Source organism: Cherax quadricarinatus, chromosome 4 (genome assembly GCF_038502225.1).
Source record: "Cherax quadricarinatus isolate ZL_2023a chromosome 4, ASM3850222v1, whole genome shotgun sequence".
Lineage (NCBI taxonomy): Eukaryota > Metazoa > Arthropoda > Malacostraca > Decapoda > Parastacidae > Cherax > Cherax quadricarinatus.
The window spans coordinates 24,231,160-24,248,948 of NC_091295.1; the positions used below are offsets into that span (position 1 = coordinate 24,231,160).

Consider the following 17,789-nt stretch of genomic DNA (forward strand, 5'->3'; position numbering starts at 1 on the left):
GTGAAGAGGCGGGGCCAGGAGCTCGGACTCGACCCCCGCAACCTCAACTAGGTGAGTACAACTAGGTGAGTACACACACACACACACACACACACACACACACACACGTCTTCAGTGTTATGCTTTTCCCCAGATGGGAGACAAGGTAGACTCAAGAAGCACTCGTGAAGAGAGTAGCAGTTCGTGTATCCAGAAAGACGACTTCCTTGCTGCTGCAGGGGAAGACGGAAGGATGACTGCCGCCATCCTACAGAATATCCTCAATTTCCTCTTCTCGGGTAAATAAAATAAAACGGGACTTTTAAAATATCACAAAAACCAAACAGTATAGTTTACTTTCGTAGGATGCAACCTACAGTACCCAAATAACACCTATTTATCTACTTAATTAGCATAACATGGGTACCTAGGCCAGCGTGTATCTAACCCAGATCCTTTTGGCTTTGATTTGAATGCTCAGGCACTGAGCTAAATTATTAAAGCCGGAAACAAGTACTAAACTAGTATTAGTCATAAGAAACATAAGAACTTAAGAAAGAAGGAACACTGCAACAGGCCTACTGACCCACGCGGAGCAGGTCCATGTCCCCCCCGGATTAGACCAATGACCCACCCCCCGGATTATCCCAATGACCCACCCAGTCTGGTCATCCCCACTCAAGGATGGAGCACTGTACCAGACCCAGCAGCAAAGCTAGTCAGGTCCAACTCACACCCACTCATGTGTTTATCTAACCTATTTTTAAAACTACACAACGTTTTAGCCTCAATAACTGTACTCGGGAGCTTGTTCCACTCATCCACAACTTTATTACCAAACCAGTGCTTTCCTATATCCTTCCTGAATCTGAATTTTTCCAGCTTGAAACCATTGCTGCGAGTCCTGTCTTGGCTGGAAATTTCCAGCACACTATTTACATCCCCTTTATTTATTTCTGTTTTCCATTTATACACCTCGATCATATCTCCCCTAATTCTACGCCTTTCGAGAGAGTACAGATTCAGGGCCCTCAGTCTATCCTTATAGGGAAGATTTCTGATACATGGGATCATCTTTGTCATCCTCCTTTGTACGTTTTCCAGAGCATTTATATCCATTCTGTAATACGGTGATCAGAACTGAGAGCATAGTCTAAATGAGGCCTAACCAAGGATATATAGAGTTGAACAACCTGAGGACTTCTATTATTTATACTTCTAGATATGAAGCCAAGAATTCTGTTAGCTTTATTGCGAACACTAATGCACTGTTGTCTTGGTTTTAGATTACTGCTAACAAGAACTCCCAAATCCTTTTCGCAATCGGTAGTATTAAGATCTACATTATTTAGTTTATATGTGGCATGGTTATTTAACTGTCCAACATTTAGAACTTTGCATTTGTCAATATTAAACTGCATCTGTCACTTCTCCGACCATTGCGTCAGTCTATTCAAATCATCCTGGAGTGCTCTAATGTCCTCATTAGAATGAATTGGACGACCTATTTTGGTGTCATCAGCAAATTTGCTTATGTCGCTATTTATTCCCTCATCTATGTCGTTTATGTAAATTGTGAACAACAACGGGCTCAACACTGACCCCTGAGGAACACCGCATGTGACGTGCCCCCATTCTGATTTCTCCCCATTTATGCAAACTCTCTGCTGTCTATTTGTCAGCCATGCCTCTACCCAGGAAAAAAATTCTCCTCCTATTCCGTGTGCCCTAAGTTTCCTCAATAGCCTCTGGTGTGGAACTCTATCGAAAGTCTTACTGAAGTCCATATACACAATATCATATTCATTACCATGATCTACCTCCTCAAACACCTTAGTGAAAAAAGCTAGTAAATTCGTAAGACAGGAACGCCCCTTTGTAAAACCGTGTTGAGAATCATTAATCAATCTGTGCCTGTCAAGATGGCTACGAATTGCTTCGGCAATTATTGATTCCATAAATTTTCCCACTATGGAGGTAAGGCTTATTGGTCTATAGTTCGAAGCCAAGGACCTGTCACCTGCCTTGTAAATAGGTATTACATTTGCCATTTTCCACTTATCCTTCACTATGCCAGTTTGTAGTGATATGTTAAAAAGATTAGCCAAAGGTATGCTAAGTTCCTCTTTACATTCCTTTAAGACCCTTGCAAACAGTTCATCAGGACCTGGGAATTTGTTAGGTTTTAGTTTCTCTATTTGTCTGAGGACCATGTCACTAGTTACCGCTATCGTACATAGTTTATTATCATCCTGTTCTACGTAATCTATTATTTCAGGAATATCGCTAGTATTTTCCTGGGTGAAAGCTGGGTGAAAATGGAATAAGAAAAGCAAAAAGGGATTATGAGGCTAAGGTCGCAAGGGATTCAAAGACTAACCCAAAAGGGTACTTTCAGGTATACAGAAGTAAGATTAGGGACAAGATTGGCCCACTTAAGAGTAACTCTGGTCAGATCACTGACAGTGATAAGGATATATGTGAAATACTAAATACCTGTAGGTATTTAGTATTTCACACATATCCTTATCACTGTCAGTGATATGACCAGAGTTACTCTTAAGTGGGCCAATCTTGTCCCTAATCTTACTTCTGTATACCTGAAAGTACCCTTTTGGGTTAGTCTTTGAATCCCTTGCGACCTTAGCCTCATAATCCCTTTTTGCTTTTCTTATTCCATTTTTTATTTCTCTCTTTAATTGAATATATTGATTTCTTAACTGCCCATCTCCTTTTTTGATACGCCTATATATGCCTCTCTTTTGACCAATGAGATGTTTTAATCTATTGTTCAACCATTTGGGATCATTTTTGTTAGATCTAATTTCCCTACTCGGAACAAAAGTTGTCTGGGCAGCTAGAACTATGCTCTGAAAAACGTCATATTGGCAACCAAGATCACCTACCTGACACCACAGATTATATTAGTATGTTTCCGAGACTGAGTTAGGACAACATTAACATCATAATACGTGCGGTAGATTAATTTCTGCTGACAGGTCAACAGGGAAAAGAATTTCGGCGACGAAGGCACTGAGAGTGAACGTTTCAGGGCTTAGAATATGCCGAAAGTGTATTATGTATGGTCTTGAACAGGTAAGACAGTGTTAATAAATGTTAGAGGTATGATGAGAGTCCTCGTTGAGAGGCTAGACTAAGCTCTTGTGTGGCATCAGTGTGTGTTCGATTACCTCGATGTCTGTTTTCCCATACCTGACAGCGACGGACTGAACGTGACCTGGTGCCCAGTTGCGGGATAGAAAAAAAGATTGTCTTCGAACTCAGACCCACCCACTTAGCTAACAGGTACTCAGTCACCCAGCGGCGGCGCTGCAGGGACACAGGTTAAACACAAGTCCCTCCCAGAGTTCATCAGGTGAAAGGGAAAGGATTGCTCCCGTTGGAATTTATTTTACTTTATTAAATGGGAAGCACTAAACCCGGAAAGGTCAAATAGCTCCTTGGGAATGAAAGAGGTAGTTTGATCAAAGAAAGGATAACTCAGATTCCTTTAATCAATAACCCCTTGACCAGCATTAAGGCGTTATTCCCCTTGAAGGATATTTCCTCGTTAAATAAATGCTGAATTAAGGGTGGTTATTCAGTACACAGAAGCTAATTTTGTTAAGCTATGAACACATGACAGACATTTTAAAAAGTTATATTAACCGCAACACGTTATTGTATGACCCATATTAATTTAATTCTTCCTCTTTAATGTAATCACACGATAATTTTTATATACTGAGTTGTTGATCAGTGGAATTAATTAAAAGAGGGTTCGTTAAGTGCTGCAACCAATGGAAATTAAGGAAATAATTCTAACTATTTCTGTAGCTACACATGACAAATAAGTATCTACAAACAACCGGTATTTTGTTATGATGTTTCCTTCTACAGGAGAGGTGAGTTAATTGTATTTCCTTCTACAGGAGAGTTGGAGTTCTCGCTGGACCTCACTCGCAGCCTCCTGGCCATGATGGACCGCAATTTCTCAGGCAACGTCGATTTTTATGAGTTTGATACCTTGGTGTGTTGTCTCAGGCGATGGATGGTAAGCCAGTTTAAGCACACTTGAGCTCATTGTTTGAAATGTTAAGTCTGAATTATAACTCTTGTACGCCGTGAAATAATCTTAAATAATTAATAATTATTAAATAATTACTAAAGCTAAGTTATTATTATATTCACGTTGAAGCGATAAACTCGCACGAGTCACGCAAGGTTTTAAATGTTACCCCAAATCCTTGAAAATTATTCCGAGTCACTCCATTATTAATGGGGAAACACTAAACCCATTATGATTCATTTACTGGATTATTATAATCAAAAAGAAGCGCTAAACCCACTAGGGTCTGCATTTATTGGAGAGAGGAGCGCTAAGTTCGTAGGGGTATTAAAGTATAAATGGGCTACAAATTTTAGCTACTGACATGGAAGTGGCACTCTCATTATTATTGATGTTTTATACTTTACGAATATTATTATCAAGAGTCCAGGTAGCTAAGTTCTTGTGATGAATTGACCTTTACGAAGTTCGATCACCAACAGCCTGGCAGGTCAGACAGCAAACCTTGATCAGCAGACCGAGGATCGAGCCTCCACCACTCTCTGCACTAAATAACGCATACGGGTTTAGCACGTGAAGGATCTCCAAAATAGGGATTTAAGGCCTACGTACGACGACTCCGTCATCAGCAGCTGGCAACCTGTCACCGCACCATTGAGCGCAAGTTTATTCGCCTATTTGTGGTTTGCATGTTGACGGCCCTGGCTGGCCTTGCATACTGTTTGATACTGGTCACTCACTCCTGCAAGCTATTACCAGAATTAGAATAGAAATAGCATAGACATAGTGAATATAGTGTTGACGAGTGTGAGAAGGTAGGTGGGACAAGCTTTTAAGGGCAACATTGTAAGACCGTGCGAGGGTCGGTCAAGTCTCAGGAGGGTTGTGTCAGGTTACAAGAAGTTGCGGCCAGTCATTACACCGCACAAGACACTCACACACACACACTAACACACACACACATGCACACACGCACACAGGCAGTGTTACTACTGGTAGTTATTAGCAGTAAGAATACTTAGGAATCTAGGAAGTCCTCTCTCAATGTGAACAAGGAAAATGATAATAACCAGCAACAATTAATACGTAAATCTAGAAAGGGCAATAAGTGGAGAGAGTAGCATAATTGGGAAAGATAAATGAGACTAAATTTGTGCCTACACGACGGATCTTTCAACCACACCACCTACCCCCCTTACCCTCCCTCCCTCACACACAAGCACACACACACAAGGGTAGACACTCACACACACACACACACACACACACACACACACACACACACACACATACACACACACATACACACACACATACACATACACACATACACACACACACATACATAAACACATACACACACACATACATAAACACATACACACACACACACAAACACACACACACACACACACACATATATACACACACACACCACACACACACCACACACACCACACACACACACACCACGCACACACACACTCACCACACACACACCACACACACACACCACACACACCACACACACACCACACACACACACACACCACACACACACACACCACACACACACACACCACACATACACACCCCACACACACACAACACACACACACACACACACACACACACACACACACACACACACACACACACACACACACACACACACACACACACACACACACACACCCACACACACCCTCCACCACTTGACACAAACACTTGACACAAACATGTACCCCCCCTGCCCTAACCACCCCTCCCCCTTCCCTAACCACCTCACCTTAGCCACCTACCCTTCCCCCAAACCACCTAACCCCTCCCCAAACCGTCTAACCCCCCCAACTACCTCCCTCCCTGCAATAACCATCCTCCCCCTCCCCTATAACCATCCATCCCCTCTCTCCCTCAAACCATCTAACCCCCTCCCCCAACTATCTCTACCCCTCCAATAACCATCCTCCCCCTCCCCCACAACCATCCATCCCCTCTCCTCCTAACCATCTATTCCCCTCCCCTAACCACCCGTCCCCCCTTCTGTGGAGCAACGGGGGAACCTAGAACCAGGATGAGGACAAGGGGCTCCAAGGACGAATCTGGGAGGGAGGAATGGGAGGTCGAGCTCAAAAAAAGGGAGGAAGACTGGGGAAGGAGACTAGATGAGCTGGAAAGGAAGATGGAAGAGAGGTTAGCAGCAGAATGCAGAAGGTGGAAGCAACAGGTCACAGCAGCAGAAATTAAGATAGAGAGATTAGAAGAGGAGCTGAGACATCTGAAACAGCACAGAGACAAAGATATTACAGAAGTAGCATCGGCAATGGCTACATCAAACACAGACAACAGGTCTGAAGGAAGCATGGAAACTAAACTGTATGCAGAGGTCCTGTCAAACCCATATGGGGCCAAAACAAAGGCAGGGAGCACACTAGGACAGAATGAGAGGTTGGAAGACATTGAAGGAACTAGGACATGTGCAAGGACCTTACCAGATACCTGTGGGGGCCAGGAACAGGTGAGCAGGAAGGACAAACCAAGAAGCATAGGGGCCATAACTAGGGAAGGGACTGAAGGAAGGAACACTCCACGGGAAGAAACTAAAACACATCAGAGGATGCAATGGGAGTCACAGTTGGAGGTGGAAAGGGAGAGATCCGTGTTTGTCTATGGGCTAGACGAAGCTAAAGGGGAAACTTATGATGAAAGAAAGCAGGAGGAGAAAAAAGCAATTGAAGATATCATGAAGGTGATAGGCGAGGGGGACATGACCCAGGTGGCAAATTTTCGGAGAATTGGGTGGTTCACAAAGAAAAGGAATCGGCCTCTCAAAGTAATTTTCAAGGCAGAATCAACCCGAACCATGATCCTGCAGGAGAAAGCACGGCTGAGAGGCAAGCAGGAGTTCCGGAGTGTGTACCTCGATCGAGACAGAACACAGGACGAAAGGAAGACGATGAAAGAGAGAGTTCAAAAACAAAAGGAGAAATGGGAGGAAATTAAAGAAGGAGAGCAGAATAACCCAGGATCAAATGGAAGGACAAGCACACCCCCCAGAAACACCTGCAGAAGGACTCCAGCCACGACACCCCCAAGGCAACTGAACAATCCAAACCAACCATCACACACCGATCCCTCTGTTTCCACCCCCTGCACCACAGTTACAGTATTAGAACAGAAGTTGAAGGTTTGGTACACAAATGCAGATGGATTAACGAATAAACATGAGGAATGGCAAGAAAGAATCAATGAGAAGTCCCCAGACATCATAGCAGTTACAGAAACAAAACTCACGGAGACAATAACAGATGCAATCTTTCCACCAGGATACCAGATCATGAGGAAAGATAGAAGGGGCAGGGGGGGAGGTGGGGTTGCTCTGCTCGTAAAAAACAGATGGAAATTCGAGAAAATAGAAGGCATAGATGAGACGGGAGAAAGAGACTACATAGCAGGTACACTTCAGTCTGGGGAACACAAAGTGGTCATTGCAGTGATGTATAATCCACCACAGAACTGCAGGAGGCCAAGAGAGGAATATGAAGAGAGCAACAGAGCAATGGTGGACACACTTGCTGAGGTGGCAAGAAGAGCTCATTCCAGCAGAGCAAAGTTGCTGGTTATGGGGGATTTCAACCACAGGGAGATCTCCCCATGGGTCCTTAGAGAAGGAGCAGAGATGCTGTGCGTGCCTCTAACCACAATCTTCAACACATCCCTTGAAACTGGGCAACTACCTGAGAAATGGAAGAGCTAATGTAGTCCCCATATTTAAGAAAGGAAACAGAAACGAGGCACTAAACCACAGACCTGTGTCTCTGACATGTATTGTGTGCAAAGTCATGGAGAAGATTATCAGGAGGAGAGTGGTCGAACACCTGGAAAGGAACAAGATTATAAATGAAAACCAGCATGGGTTCATGGAAGGCAAATCCTGTATCACAAACCTCCTGGAGTTTTATGACAAGGTAACAGAAGTAAGACACGAGAGAGAGGAGTGGGTAGATTGCGTTTTCCTAGACTGCAGGAAGGCCTTTGACACAGTTCCCCACAAGAGATTAGTGCAGAAGCTGGAGGATTAGGCGCATGTAAAAGGGAGGGCACTGCAATGGATCAGGGAATACCTGACAGGGAGGCAGCAACGAGTCATGGTACGTGAAGAGGTATCATAGTGGGCGCCTGTTACGAGTGGGGTCCCACAGGGGTCAGTTCTAGGACCAGTGCTATTTTTGATATATGTGAACGACATGATGGAAGGAATAGACTCTGAAGTGTCCCTGTTCGCAGATGATGTGAAGTTGATGAGAATAATTAAATCGGACGAGGATGAGGCAGGACTGCAAAGAGACCCGGACAGGCTGGACTTGTGGTCCAGTAACTGGCTTCTCGAATTCAATCCAGCCAAATGCAAAGTCATGAAGATTGGGGAGGGGCAAAGAAGACCGCAGACAGAGTATAGGCTAGGTGGACAAAGACTACAGACCTCACTCAGAGAGAAAGACCTTGGGGTGACCATAACACCGAGCACATCACCGGAGGCACACATCAACCAAATAACTGCTGCAGCATACGGGCACCTGGCAAACCTGAGAATAGCGTTCCGATACCTTAATAAGGAATCGTTCAAGACACTGTACACTGTGTATGTTATGCCCATACTGGAGTATGCAGCACCAGTCTGGAACTCACACCTGGTCAAGCACGTCAAGAAGTTAGAGAAAGTACAAAGGTTTGCAACAAGGCTAGTCCCAGAGCTCAAGGGAATGTCGTACGAGGAAAGGTTAAGGGAAATCGGACTGATGACACTGGAGGACAGAAGGGTCAGGGGAGACATGATAACGACATACAAGATACTGCGGGGAATAGACAAGGTGGACAGAGATAGGATGTTCCAGACAGGGGACACAGGGACAAGGGGCCACAACTGGAAGCTGAAGACTCAGACGAGTCACAGGGACGTTAGGAAGTATTTATTCAGTCATAGAGTTGTCAGCAAGTGGAATAGCCTAGCAAGTGAAGTAGTGGAGGCAGGAACCATACATAGTTTTAAGAAGAGGTATGACAAAGCTCAGGAAGCAGAGAGAGAGAGGACCCAGTAGCGATCAGTGACGAGGCGGGGCCAGGAGCTGATTCTCGACCCCTGCAACCACAATTAGGTGAGTACAATTAGGTGAGTACAGGGAACTGTTGCCAATTCACCATGCAACTTGGTCCCCCCCAGGCTGTGTACAAGAGGAAGAGCGAGGCTGAGACTGGCCTGATATCAGGGAGTGTCTGGGGTCTGGGAGATGCTCTCAGGGAGCTGGGTTACCTGCTGCCCCGCCGCCTGCAGGCTCTTCTGGTAGTTAGGTTTGGCGACCAAGAAGGCAACATCTCCCTCAGGGACTTCATTATGGCCACCTGCAGAATATCCGTCATGCTGGGTGAGTGGTTTTTACCCCCTCTCTTTCCCCCCCCCCCCCTCCCGACATGTGTGTTTTGCATTATCTCTCATTATTGTATGTATTCATTTTAAAGAGCACTAAACCCGCAAGGGTTACTCATATTTAAAAATCATGTGTTAAACTCGAATGGGTCGTACAATGTAGGGGTCATACAGCGCCTTATGGAAGAGAAAGCACTTAGATTAGAAACACTGAAGCGGAAATCAGGCTCAATTCCTTTAATGAAGATCCCTTGAAGAATAGTGTATATACAGATTTATGGTATATAGAAATTTATAGTATTATAATATATATATATATATATATATATATATATATATATATATATATATATATATATATATATATACATATATATATATATATACATATATATATATAGAGGTAGTAGGTTGGTAGACAGCAACCACCCAGGGAGGTACTACCGTCCTGCCAAGTGAGTGTAAAACGAAAGCCTGTAATTGTTTTACATGATGGTAGGATTGCTGGTGTCTTTTGTCTCTCTCATAAATATGCAAGATTACAGGCATGTCTTGCTACTTCTTTGATTTTATCTTAATAGTTCTTGGTCTTATTACTTTTCCTTTTATATCCATAGGGAAGTGGAATAAGAATCTTTCCTTCGTAAGCCATGCGTGTTGTAAAAGTCAATTAAAATGCCGGGAACAATGGGCTAGTAACCCCTTTTCCTGTAAAGATTACTAAAAAGAATAAGAAGAAGAAAACTGTCAAAGTGGGAAGTCTGAATGTGCGTGGATGTTGTGCAAATGATAAGAAAGAGATGATTGTGGATGTTATGAATGAGAAGAAACTGGATGTCCTGGCTTCAAGTGAAACAAAGCTGAAGGGGGTGGGAGAGTTTCAATGGAGAGGAATAAATGGGATTAGGTCAGGGGTTTCAAATAGAGTTAGAGCTAAAGAAGGAGTAGCAATAATGTTGAAGGATAAGCTATGGCAGGAAAAGAGGGACTACAAATGTATAAATTCAAGGATTATGTGGAGTAAAATAAAGATTGGATGTGAAAAGTGGGTTATAGTAAGCGTGTATGCACCTGGAGAAGAGAGAAGTGTAGAGGAGAGAGAGAGATTCTGGGAAATGTTGAGTGAATGCGTGGGGAGTTTTGAATCAAGTGTGAGAGTAATGGTGGTTGGGGATTTCAATGCTAAAGTGGGTAAAAATGTTATGGAGGGAGTAGTAGGTAAATTTGGGGTGCCAGGGGTAAATGTAAATGGGGAGCCTTTAATTGAGCTATGTGCAGAAAGAAATTTGGTAATAAGTAATACATATTTTATGAAAAAGAGGATAAATAAATATACAAGGTATGATGTAGCACGTAATGAAAGTAGTTTGTTAGATTATGTATTGGTGGATAAAAGGTTGATGGGTAGGCTCCAGGATGTACATGTTTATAGAGGGGCAACTGATATATCAGATCATTATTTAGTTGTAGCTACAGTTAGAGTAAGAGGTAGAAGGGAAAAGAGGAAGGTGGCAACAACAAGAGGGAGGTGAAAGTGTATAAACTAAGGGAGGAGGAAGTTCGGGCGAGATATAAGCGACTATTGGCAGAAAGGTGGGCTAGTGCAAAGATGAGTAGCGGGGGGTTGAAGAGGGTTGGAATAGTTTTAAAAATGCAGTATTAGAATGTGGGGCAGAAGTTTGTGGTTATAGGAGGGTGGAGGCACGAGGAAAGAGGAGTGATTGGTGGAATGATGAAGTAAAGGGTGTGATAAAAGAGAAAAAGGTAGCTTATGAGAGGTTTTTACAAAGCAGAAGTGTTATAAGAAGAGCAGAGTATATGGAGAGTAAAAGAAAGGTGAAGAGAGTGGTGAGAGAGTGCAAAAGGAGAGCAGATGATAGAGTGGGAGAGGCACTGTCAAGAAATTTTCATAAAAATAAGAAAAAGTTTTGGCGTGAGTTAAACAAGTTAAGAAAGCCTAGGGAAAGTATGGATTTGTCAGTTAAAAACAGAGTAGGGGAGTTAGTAGATGGGGAGAGGGAGGTATTAGGTAGATGGCGAGAATATTTTGAGGAACTTAAATGTTGAGGAAGAAAGGGAAGCGGTAATTTCATGCACTGGCCAGGGAGGTATACCATCTTTTAGGAGTGAAGAAGAACAGGATGTAAGTGTGGTGGAGGTACGTGAGGCATTACGTAGAATGAAAGGGGGTAAAGCAGCTGGAACTGATGGGATCATGACAGAAATGTTAAAAGCAGGGGGGGATATAGTGTTGGAGTGGTTGGTACTTTTGTTTAATAAATGTATGAAAGAGGGGAAGGTACCTAGGGATTGGCGGAGAGCATGTATAGTCCCTTTATATAAAGGGAAAGGGGACAAAAGAGATTGTAAAAATTATAGAGGAATAAGTTTACTGAGTATACCAGGAAAAGTATACGGTAGGGTTACAATTGAAAGAATTAGAGGTAAGACAGAATGTAGGATTGCGGATGAGCAAGGTTTTAGAGTGGGTAGGGGATGTGTAGATCAAGTGTTTACATTGAAACATATATGTGAACAGTATTTAAATAAAGGTAGGGAAGTTTTTATTGCATTTATGGATTTAGAAAAGGCATATGATAGAGTGGATAGAGGAGCAATGTGGCAGATGTTGCAAGTATATGGAATAGGTGGTAAGTTACTAAATGCTGTAAAGAGCTTTTATGAGGATAGTGAGGCTGAGGTTAGGGTGTGTAGCAGAGAGGGAGAATACTTCCCGGTAAAAATAGGTCTTAGACAGGGATGTGTAATGTCACCATGGTTGTTTAATATATTTATAGATGGGGTTGTAAAAGAAGTAAATGCAAGGGTGTTCGGGAGAGGGGTGGGATTAAATTATGGGGAATCAAATTCAAAATGGGAATTGACACAGTTACTTTTTGCTGATGATACTGTGCTTATGGGAGATTCTAAAGAAAAATTGCAAAGCTTAGTGGATGAATTTGAGAATGTGTGTAAAGGTAGAAAGTTGAAAGTGAACATAGAAAAGAGTAAGGTGATGAGGGTATCAAATGATTTAGATAAAGAAAAATTGGATATCAAATTGGGGAGGAGTATGGAAGAAGTGAATGTTTTCAGATACTTGGGAGTTGACGTGTCGGCGGATGGATTTATGAAGGATGAGGTTAATCATATAATTGATGAGGGAAAAAAGGTGAGTGGTGCGTTGAGGTATATGTGGAGTCAAAAAACGTTATCTATGGAGGCAAAGAAGGGAATGTATGAAAGTATAGTAGTACCAACACTCTTATACGAATGTGAAGCTTGGGTAGTAAATGCAGCAGCGAAGAAACGGTTGGAGGCAGTGGAGATGTCCTGTCTAAGGGCAATGTGTGGTGTAAATATTATGCAGAAAATTCAGAGTGTGGAAATTAGGAGAAGGTGTGGAGTTAATATAAGCATTAGTCAGAGGGCAGAAGAGGGGTTGTTGAGGTGGTTTGGTCATTTAGAGAGAATGGATCAAAGTAGAATGGCATGGAAAGCATACAAATCTATAGGGAAAGGAAGGAGAGGTAGGGGTCGTCCTCGAAAGGTTTTGTGGGCGAGGGGCTTGGACTTCCAGCAAGCGTGCATGAGCGTGTTAGATAGGAGTGAATGGAGACGAATGCTACTTGGGACCTGACGATCTGTTGGAGTGTGAGCAGAGTAATATTTAGTGAAGGGATTCAGGGAAACCGGCTATTTTCATATAGTCGGACTTGAGTCCTGGAAATGGGAAGTACAATGCCTGCACTTTAAAGGAGGGGTTTGGGATATTGGCAGTTTGGAGGGATATGTTGTGTATCTTTATACGTATATGCTTCTAAACTGTTGTATTCTGAGCACCTCTGCAAAAGCAGTGATAATGTGTGAGTGTGGTGAAAGTGTTGAATGATGATGAAAGTGTTTTCTTTTTGGGGATTTTCTTTCTTTTTTGGGTCACCCTGCCTCGGTGGGAGACGGCCGACTTGTTAATATATATATATATATATATATATATATATATATATATATATATATATATATATATATATATATATATATATATATATATATATATTATATAATTAAATGAACTAATATTTTGTTCCAGATCGATTTCAAAAACACTGTAGTGATGGAATGGATACTGCTGCAATATGCCTCTCCGAGTGGCTTCAAGATGCACTCTACTGCTGAAACTCAGTCATCGCTAACAATAGTGCTGGCGCATATATTTTGCTGATGTACTACTAATAGCGCACATTACTGCTTGCTGACGTTACTGGTAGGTATGTTTGTCAGGGAAACAGGACAAGTGTTTCCTGACGCGGGTCTTAGTCATACGATGACCCACAGCTGGAGTTTTTGGTCATCTGACTGAGGATTTCCGCTGGCCTACCTGTCCACCTCTTTAAAAATCATGGCTATAATTATAACCACTATTCTCATGTTGCTGCTGACGCATGTTACTGTTGACGCACGCTACCGCGGTCACGACTGCAAGCGCACTGCGTATGTTACTGCTGACATTACTACTGAAAAACGCTACTGCTCTGGAAAGTTACTAACAACGATACCAAAAGAAACTAGAAAATATTTCTAGTTTTAGACAACTGGAACAGGATCTACAAGCCAATATAAACAATAAACACTTAAGCCAAATTTTAAGTCGGTGGGAGAATTGGACTTGCCTCGCATGGGCCAGTAGGCCTGCTGCAGTGTACCATCTTCCTATGTTCTTTTGTTCTTAAATTTTAAGGAAAAAAAAAAAATAGACGAAGGCCACAGATACGACGTCGCTCTTTAATCTTCATGATTGTGCATGTTAAGTTTGAAGACTACTGGCCGCAGGAAGGTCAATATCGCCTACAAACCATCTCAAGAATACTTTAATATCCAAAATATGGATAAAAATATTTTACCTCTAAATACGTCTGCGTGTACACACACACACACACACACACACACACACACACACACACACACACACACACACACACACACACACACACACACACACACACAAAATTGTGAAATGCAGTGATAAACCCAGTATTAAAAAAAAAAAACTTTAAAACTTCGCATCCGCCATCATTATGACTGGTATCATTACCTGGACTCATTTAGATGCTAACATATCTAGTGGAAACAAGTCATGCTGTTCAATTTAGATTATCCTCTTCACATATGCTATGTATGTACACCAACATGTATGTAGAATTTCCGTAGACTGACTCCCACTACCTCGAACTGCAGTTTGGGTCTTCATTTGCACAAAATTCAGAAAAGGAATCTAACTATATTGCTATTATTTTTAACACTGGATCAAGATCCCTTCTCCAGCATCAATGAAGGGAGCTGCAACATGAAGAGGCCAGTCCGGCTGGCCTGGCTGTGAACCAGCCTGGCTAGCGAAGATTTACACCTATTCGATGTATACTCTACCACCCGACTATATAACCCAAAGCTATTAAGTATAATTATTACATGCAAAAAAGGCAGAGGCGGCTCCAGAATTTCTGCATGGGGATGTCAGGGGTGGTGGCTATGAGAGTTTTTAAACAGCGTTATTACTACGTTTTACTAAGGGGCTTCGGAAGGGAGGGAGGGAAGGGGGGTTGAGTGAATTTTGAGGGCTTCCCCCACCAACTTCGAAATAATTTTGCACCATCAAATATTTGTAAAACAGTCTGTGCACTGCTATAAATAATTGAATTAAAACTAAAGCCGAGATGGCCACACACCTCCATAACTAAAATCAATTTAAATCAACCTGTCATTACAATGTCATTTTAAGGAAAATATTAAAATTTAAATGTTATATTCAAGTCATGAGGAATGTTAGGGATGAGAGGCAATCGCAGTATCCAAGGGGCAGGCACCTCCAAATTCCATGGCCCAAGAGCCCCTCACCAGCGCCAAGGCACCTCTCGAAGGGTTAATTTCATTGCACTGACATTCACTATGAATGTAAATGTCCTTGTTACTGATAATCAAGGTCACGGATTATAACCAGAACGATTCATTGTGTAAATAAAGTGTACTTCAGCCAGGTTCTGAGGTTCATGTTTACCCAGTGTAGTACTGAAAGAACCATTTTCTTTCACACAGTCGAGAGAAAAAACTGGGAATAAGCAAGTCTATCGTGTAGACTGATTGTGTGTGGCTTAAAATTTTTTTTTTGTTTTTTTTTCAAAGAATTTAATTGTGGGAATTAAGTGGTGAATTTAATGACCTGTTTTAAGTTCTGTGCAAAATTAACCCTTCAAGAATGGGATGGGTGCATGTATGCTTTGTGATCTAGATCTAAGGAATTGGAGTTAACTTCCCTTCCCCCGGATCAAACATCACATAATCAAAAAGAAGCGCTAAACCACAAGGATTATACAGCGCTGCAGAGCAGGGAAGGATGCGAGGGTATCGGGTAGCAAGAGGGAGAGGGATGATAGTAGGTTATGGAGTACAGCGGGGCAGTGGATAGTGCAGGGGTAGAGGGTAGCAAGAGATTGAGGTAGAAAGGACTGAGGGGAGTGCTAAAGGTATAATCAGAGTTCGTGGAGTAAATTAGCTGTCAAAAAGTCAACGAGAGATTCCTGATTATAGGAGGGTCCATCAGCAAGAAGGGAAGGTAAAGAAAGCAGCAGAGCGGAGACGATGTTGGAGGTATATTCTGCGTGCTCGTTGATAGTGGACAGTCCAACAGAATGTGGGTAACAGATACTGGAACCTGACAATTCTCAGAGGAACAGGGCGCCTCTCCACGAGATACCCGTGAATAAGGAGTGTGGACAATGCGAAGACGGGAGAGAGTAGTCTCCTAACCTCGACACTGATATCAATCATCACATCTTTTGGCGCTGTACAGATCTTGCATAATTTGCTCAAGGGAGGTGTTAAGAAGGCCTGACAAGCTTTCTCCATTATGATCATACTAACCATAATTATTAACACTGAATTAGGACGCAGCTAATCTCGAATTGGTTGGTTGGTTAACAAAAAAACTGCTATAATCAAGAGGTGCTAAACCTACTACGGTTAACTGAACTTTAAACCTAATGACGCACGAGTCAAAGGTACCTTACCTATTTTCCACCAATGAAGAATACTTTAATCATTTTTTGTATTTTATTACAACATTGACCGTTTCCCACCGAGGTAGGGTGACCCAAAAAAGAAACTCCCCCTCATTCACTCCATCACTGTCTTGCCAGTGATAGTTATAAAACTGCAACATTAACACCCCTCCTTCAGAGTGCGGCAACAAGAGCATTTCACCCCTCCATGGAAGACGTGTTCATTTAATATCACATACCTACAAGTCCCTCCCAAGAAGCTCATTGCTAGTAATCCCTTCCTTAAATCTCTTGTTAGAGCAACTGCTCAAGAAATTTCTCACCTAGCTGGTAGTAATAAGTTATCACAAGTTATATACACTGATGGATCTAAACAGGAGTCTTCTGGCAGGGCTGCATCTGCTCTTGTTGCCACCTCCCTAGTTAAGAAAGATAATAAATTTGTCGAGTTAGGCATAAGAATTAACAACTGGGCGTCTACACTGCAAACTGAATTGTTTGCAATCCTAATGGCGCTAAAGCTAACCTATGACACTGAGCTTGACTATTATCATTACTGATTCTATGTCATCATTGAAGGCTCTTGGCTCATATGACACACTCCAACATGCTCATTGGGGAAGCCAGGTATAGATACTCAAAAATTAGGGACAAAGGAATTAATGTACAATTGCTATGGATCCATCACACATTGGACTACTCCTTCATGATAAAGTTGATATGTTAGCCAAGAAGAGTATCGAGAAGGAGAATGTAGAATATAACTTTGGTATAACTGTCTAGCATTAGGAATAATATTAGGAGAGAAGTAAATAATGAAAATGATTGTTATAGGAATGCAGTTAGAAGCCTGAGTAGATCTATAACCCACTATGATAACATGAACGTAGATATGTTTATGGAGCAACTTGCAATGTGAACAGACTGATGTAGTGGCCAGGCTTAGGCTTGGTTACAAGTACATCTGGCAGTTTGGGAGACACAGATGATCAAACTATAAATGTAAATTATGTGATCAGGCATATGGTCACTCTTGAAAACACTGCTTAATTGTCCACTTTTTGAGGAATACAGAGAGACAGTATAATAACCTATGTGACATGTCAAGATATCTTAATGAAAATAAGATACCAGATATACTAAGCATTATTATTACAATCAAGGGGGAAGCGCTAAACCCGGAGGATTATACAGCGCCTGGGGGGATGTGGAAGGCATTCAGGCTTAATTCGGGGAACTGGAGCATAGATCCAATTCCCTAAAT

General features: G+C 42.2%; 1 protein-coding gene across 2 annotated transcripts in view; it reads left to right on the forward strand.

Annotated features, from left to right (window-relative positions):
• The window catches only part of LOC128684586 (calpain-B), a 35,022-nt gene extending 19,517 nt beyond the window's left edge, over positions 1-15,505 (forward strand). The window contains exons 7-10 of one of the 2 annotated variants that reach the window (XM_053770891.2): positions 134-278; positions 3,912-4,033; positions 9,270-9,471; positions 13,564-15,505. In XM_053770891.2, coding sequence (XP_053626866.2) covers positions 134-278; positions 3,912-4,033; positions 9,270-9,471; positions 13,564-13,649 — 555 coding nt within the window. In that variant the 3' untranslated portion in view covers positions 13,650-15,505. The remainder of the gene's footprint in view (positions 1-133; positions 279-3,911; positions 4,034-9,269; positions 9,472-13,563) is intronic. The other variant, XM_053770892.2, reaches the window with a different exon arrangement.
• The last annotated feature ends 2,284 nt before the right edge of the window (positions 15,506-17,789 follow it).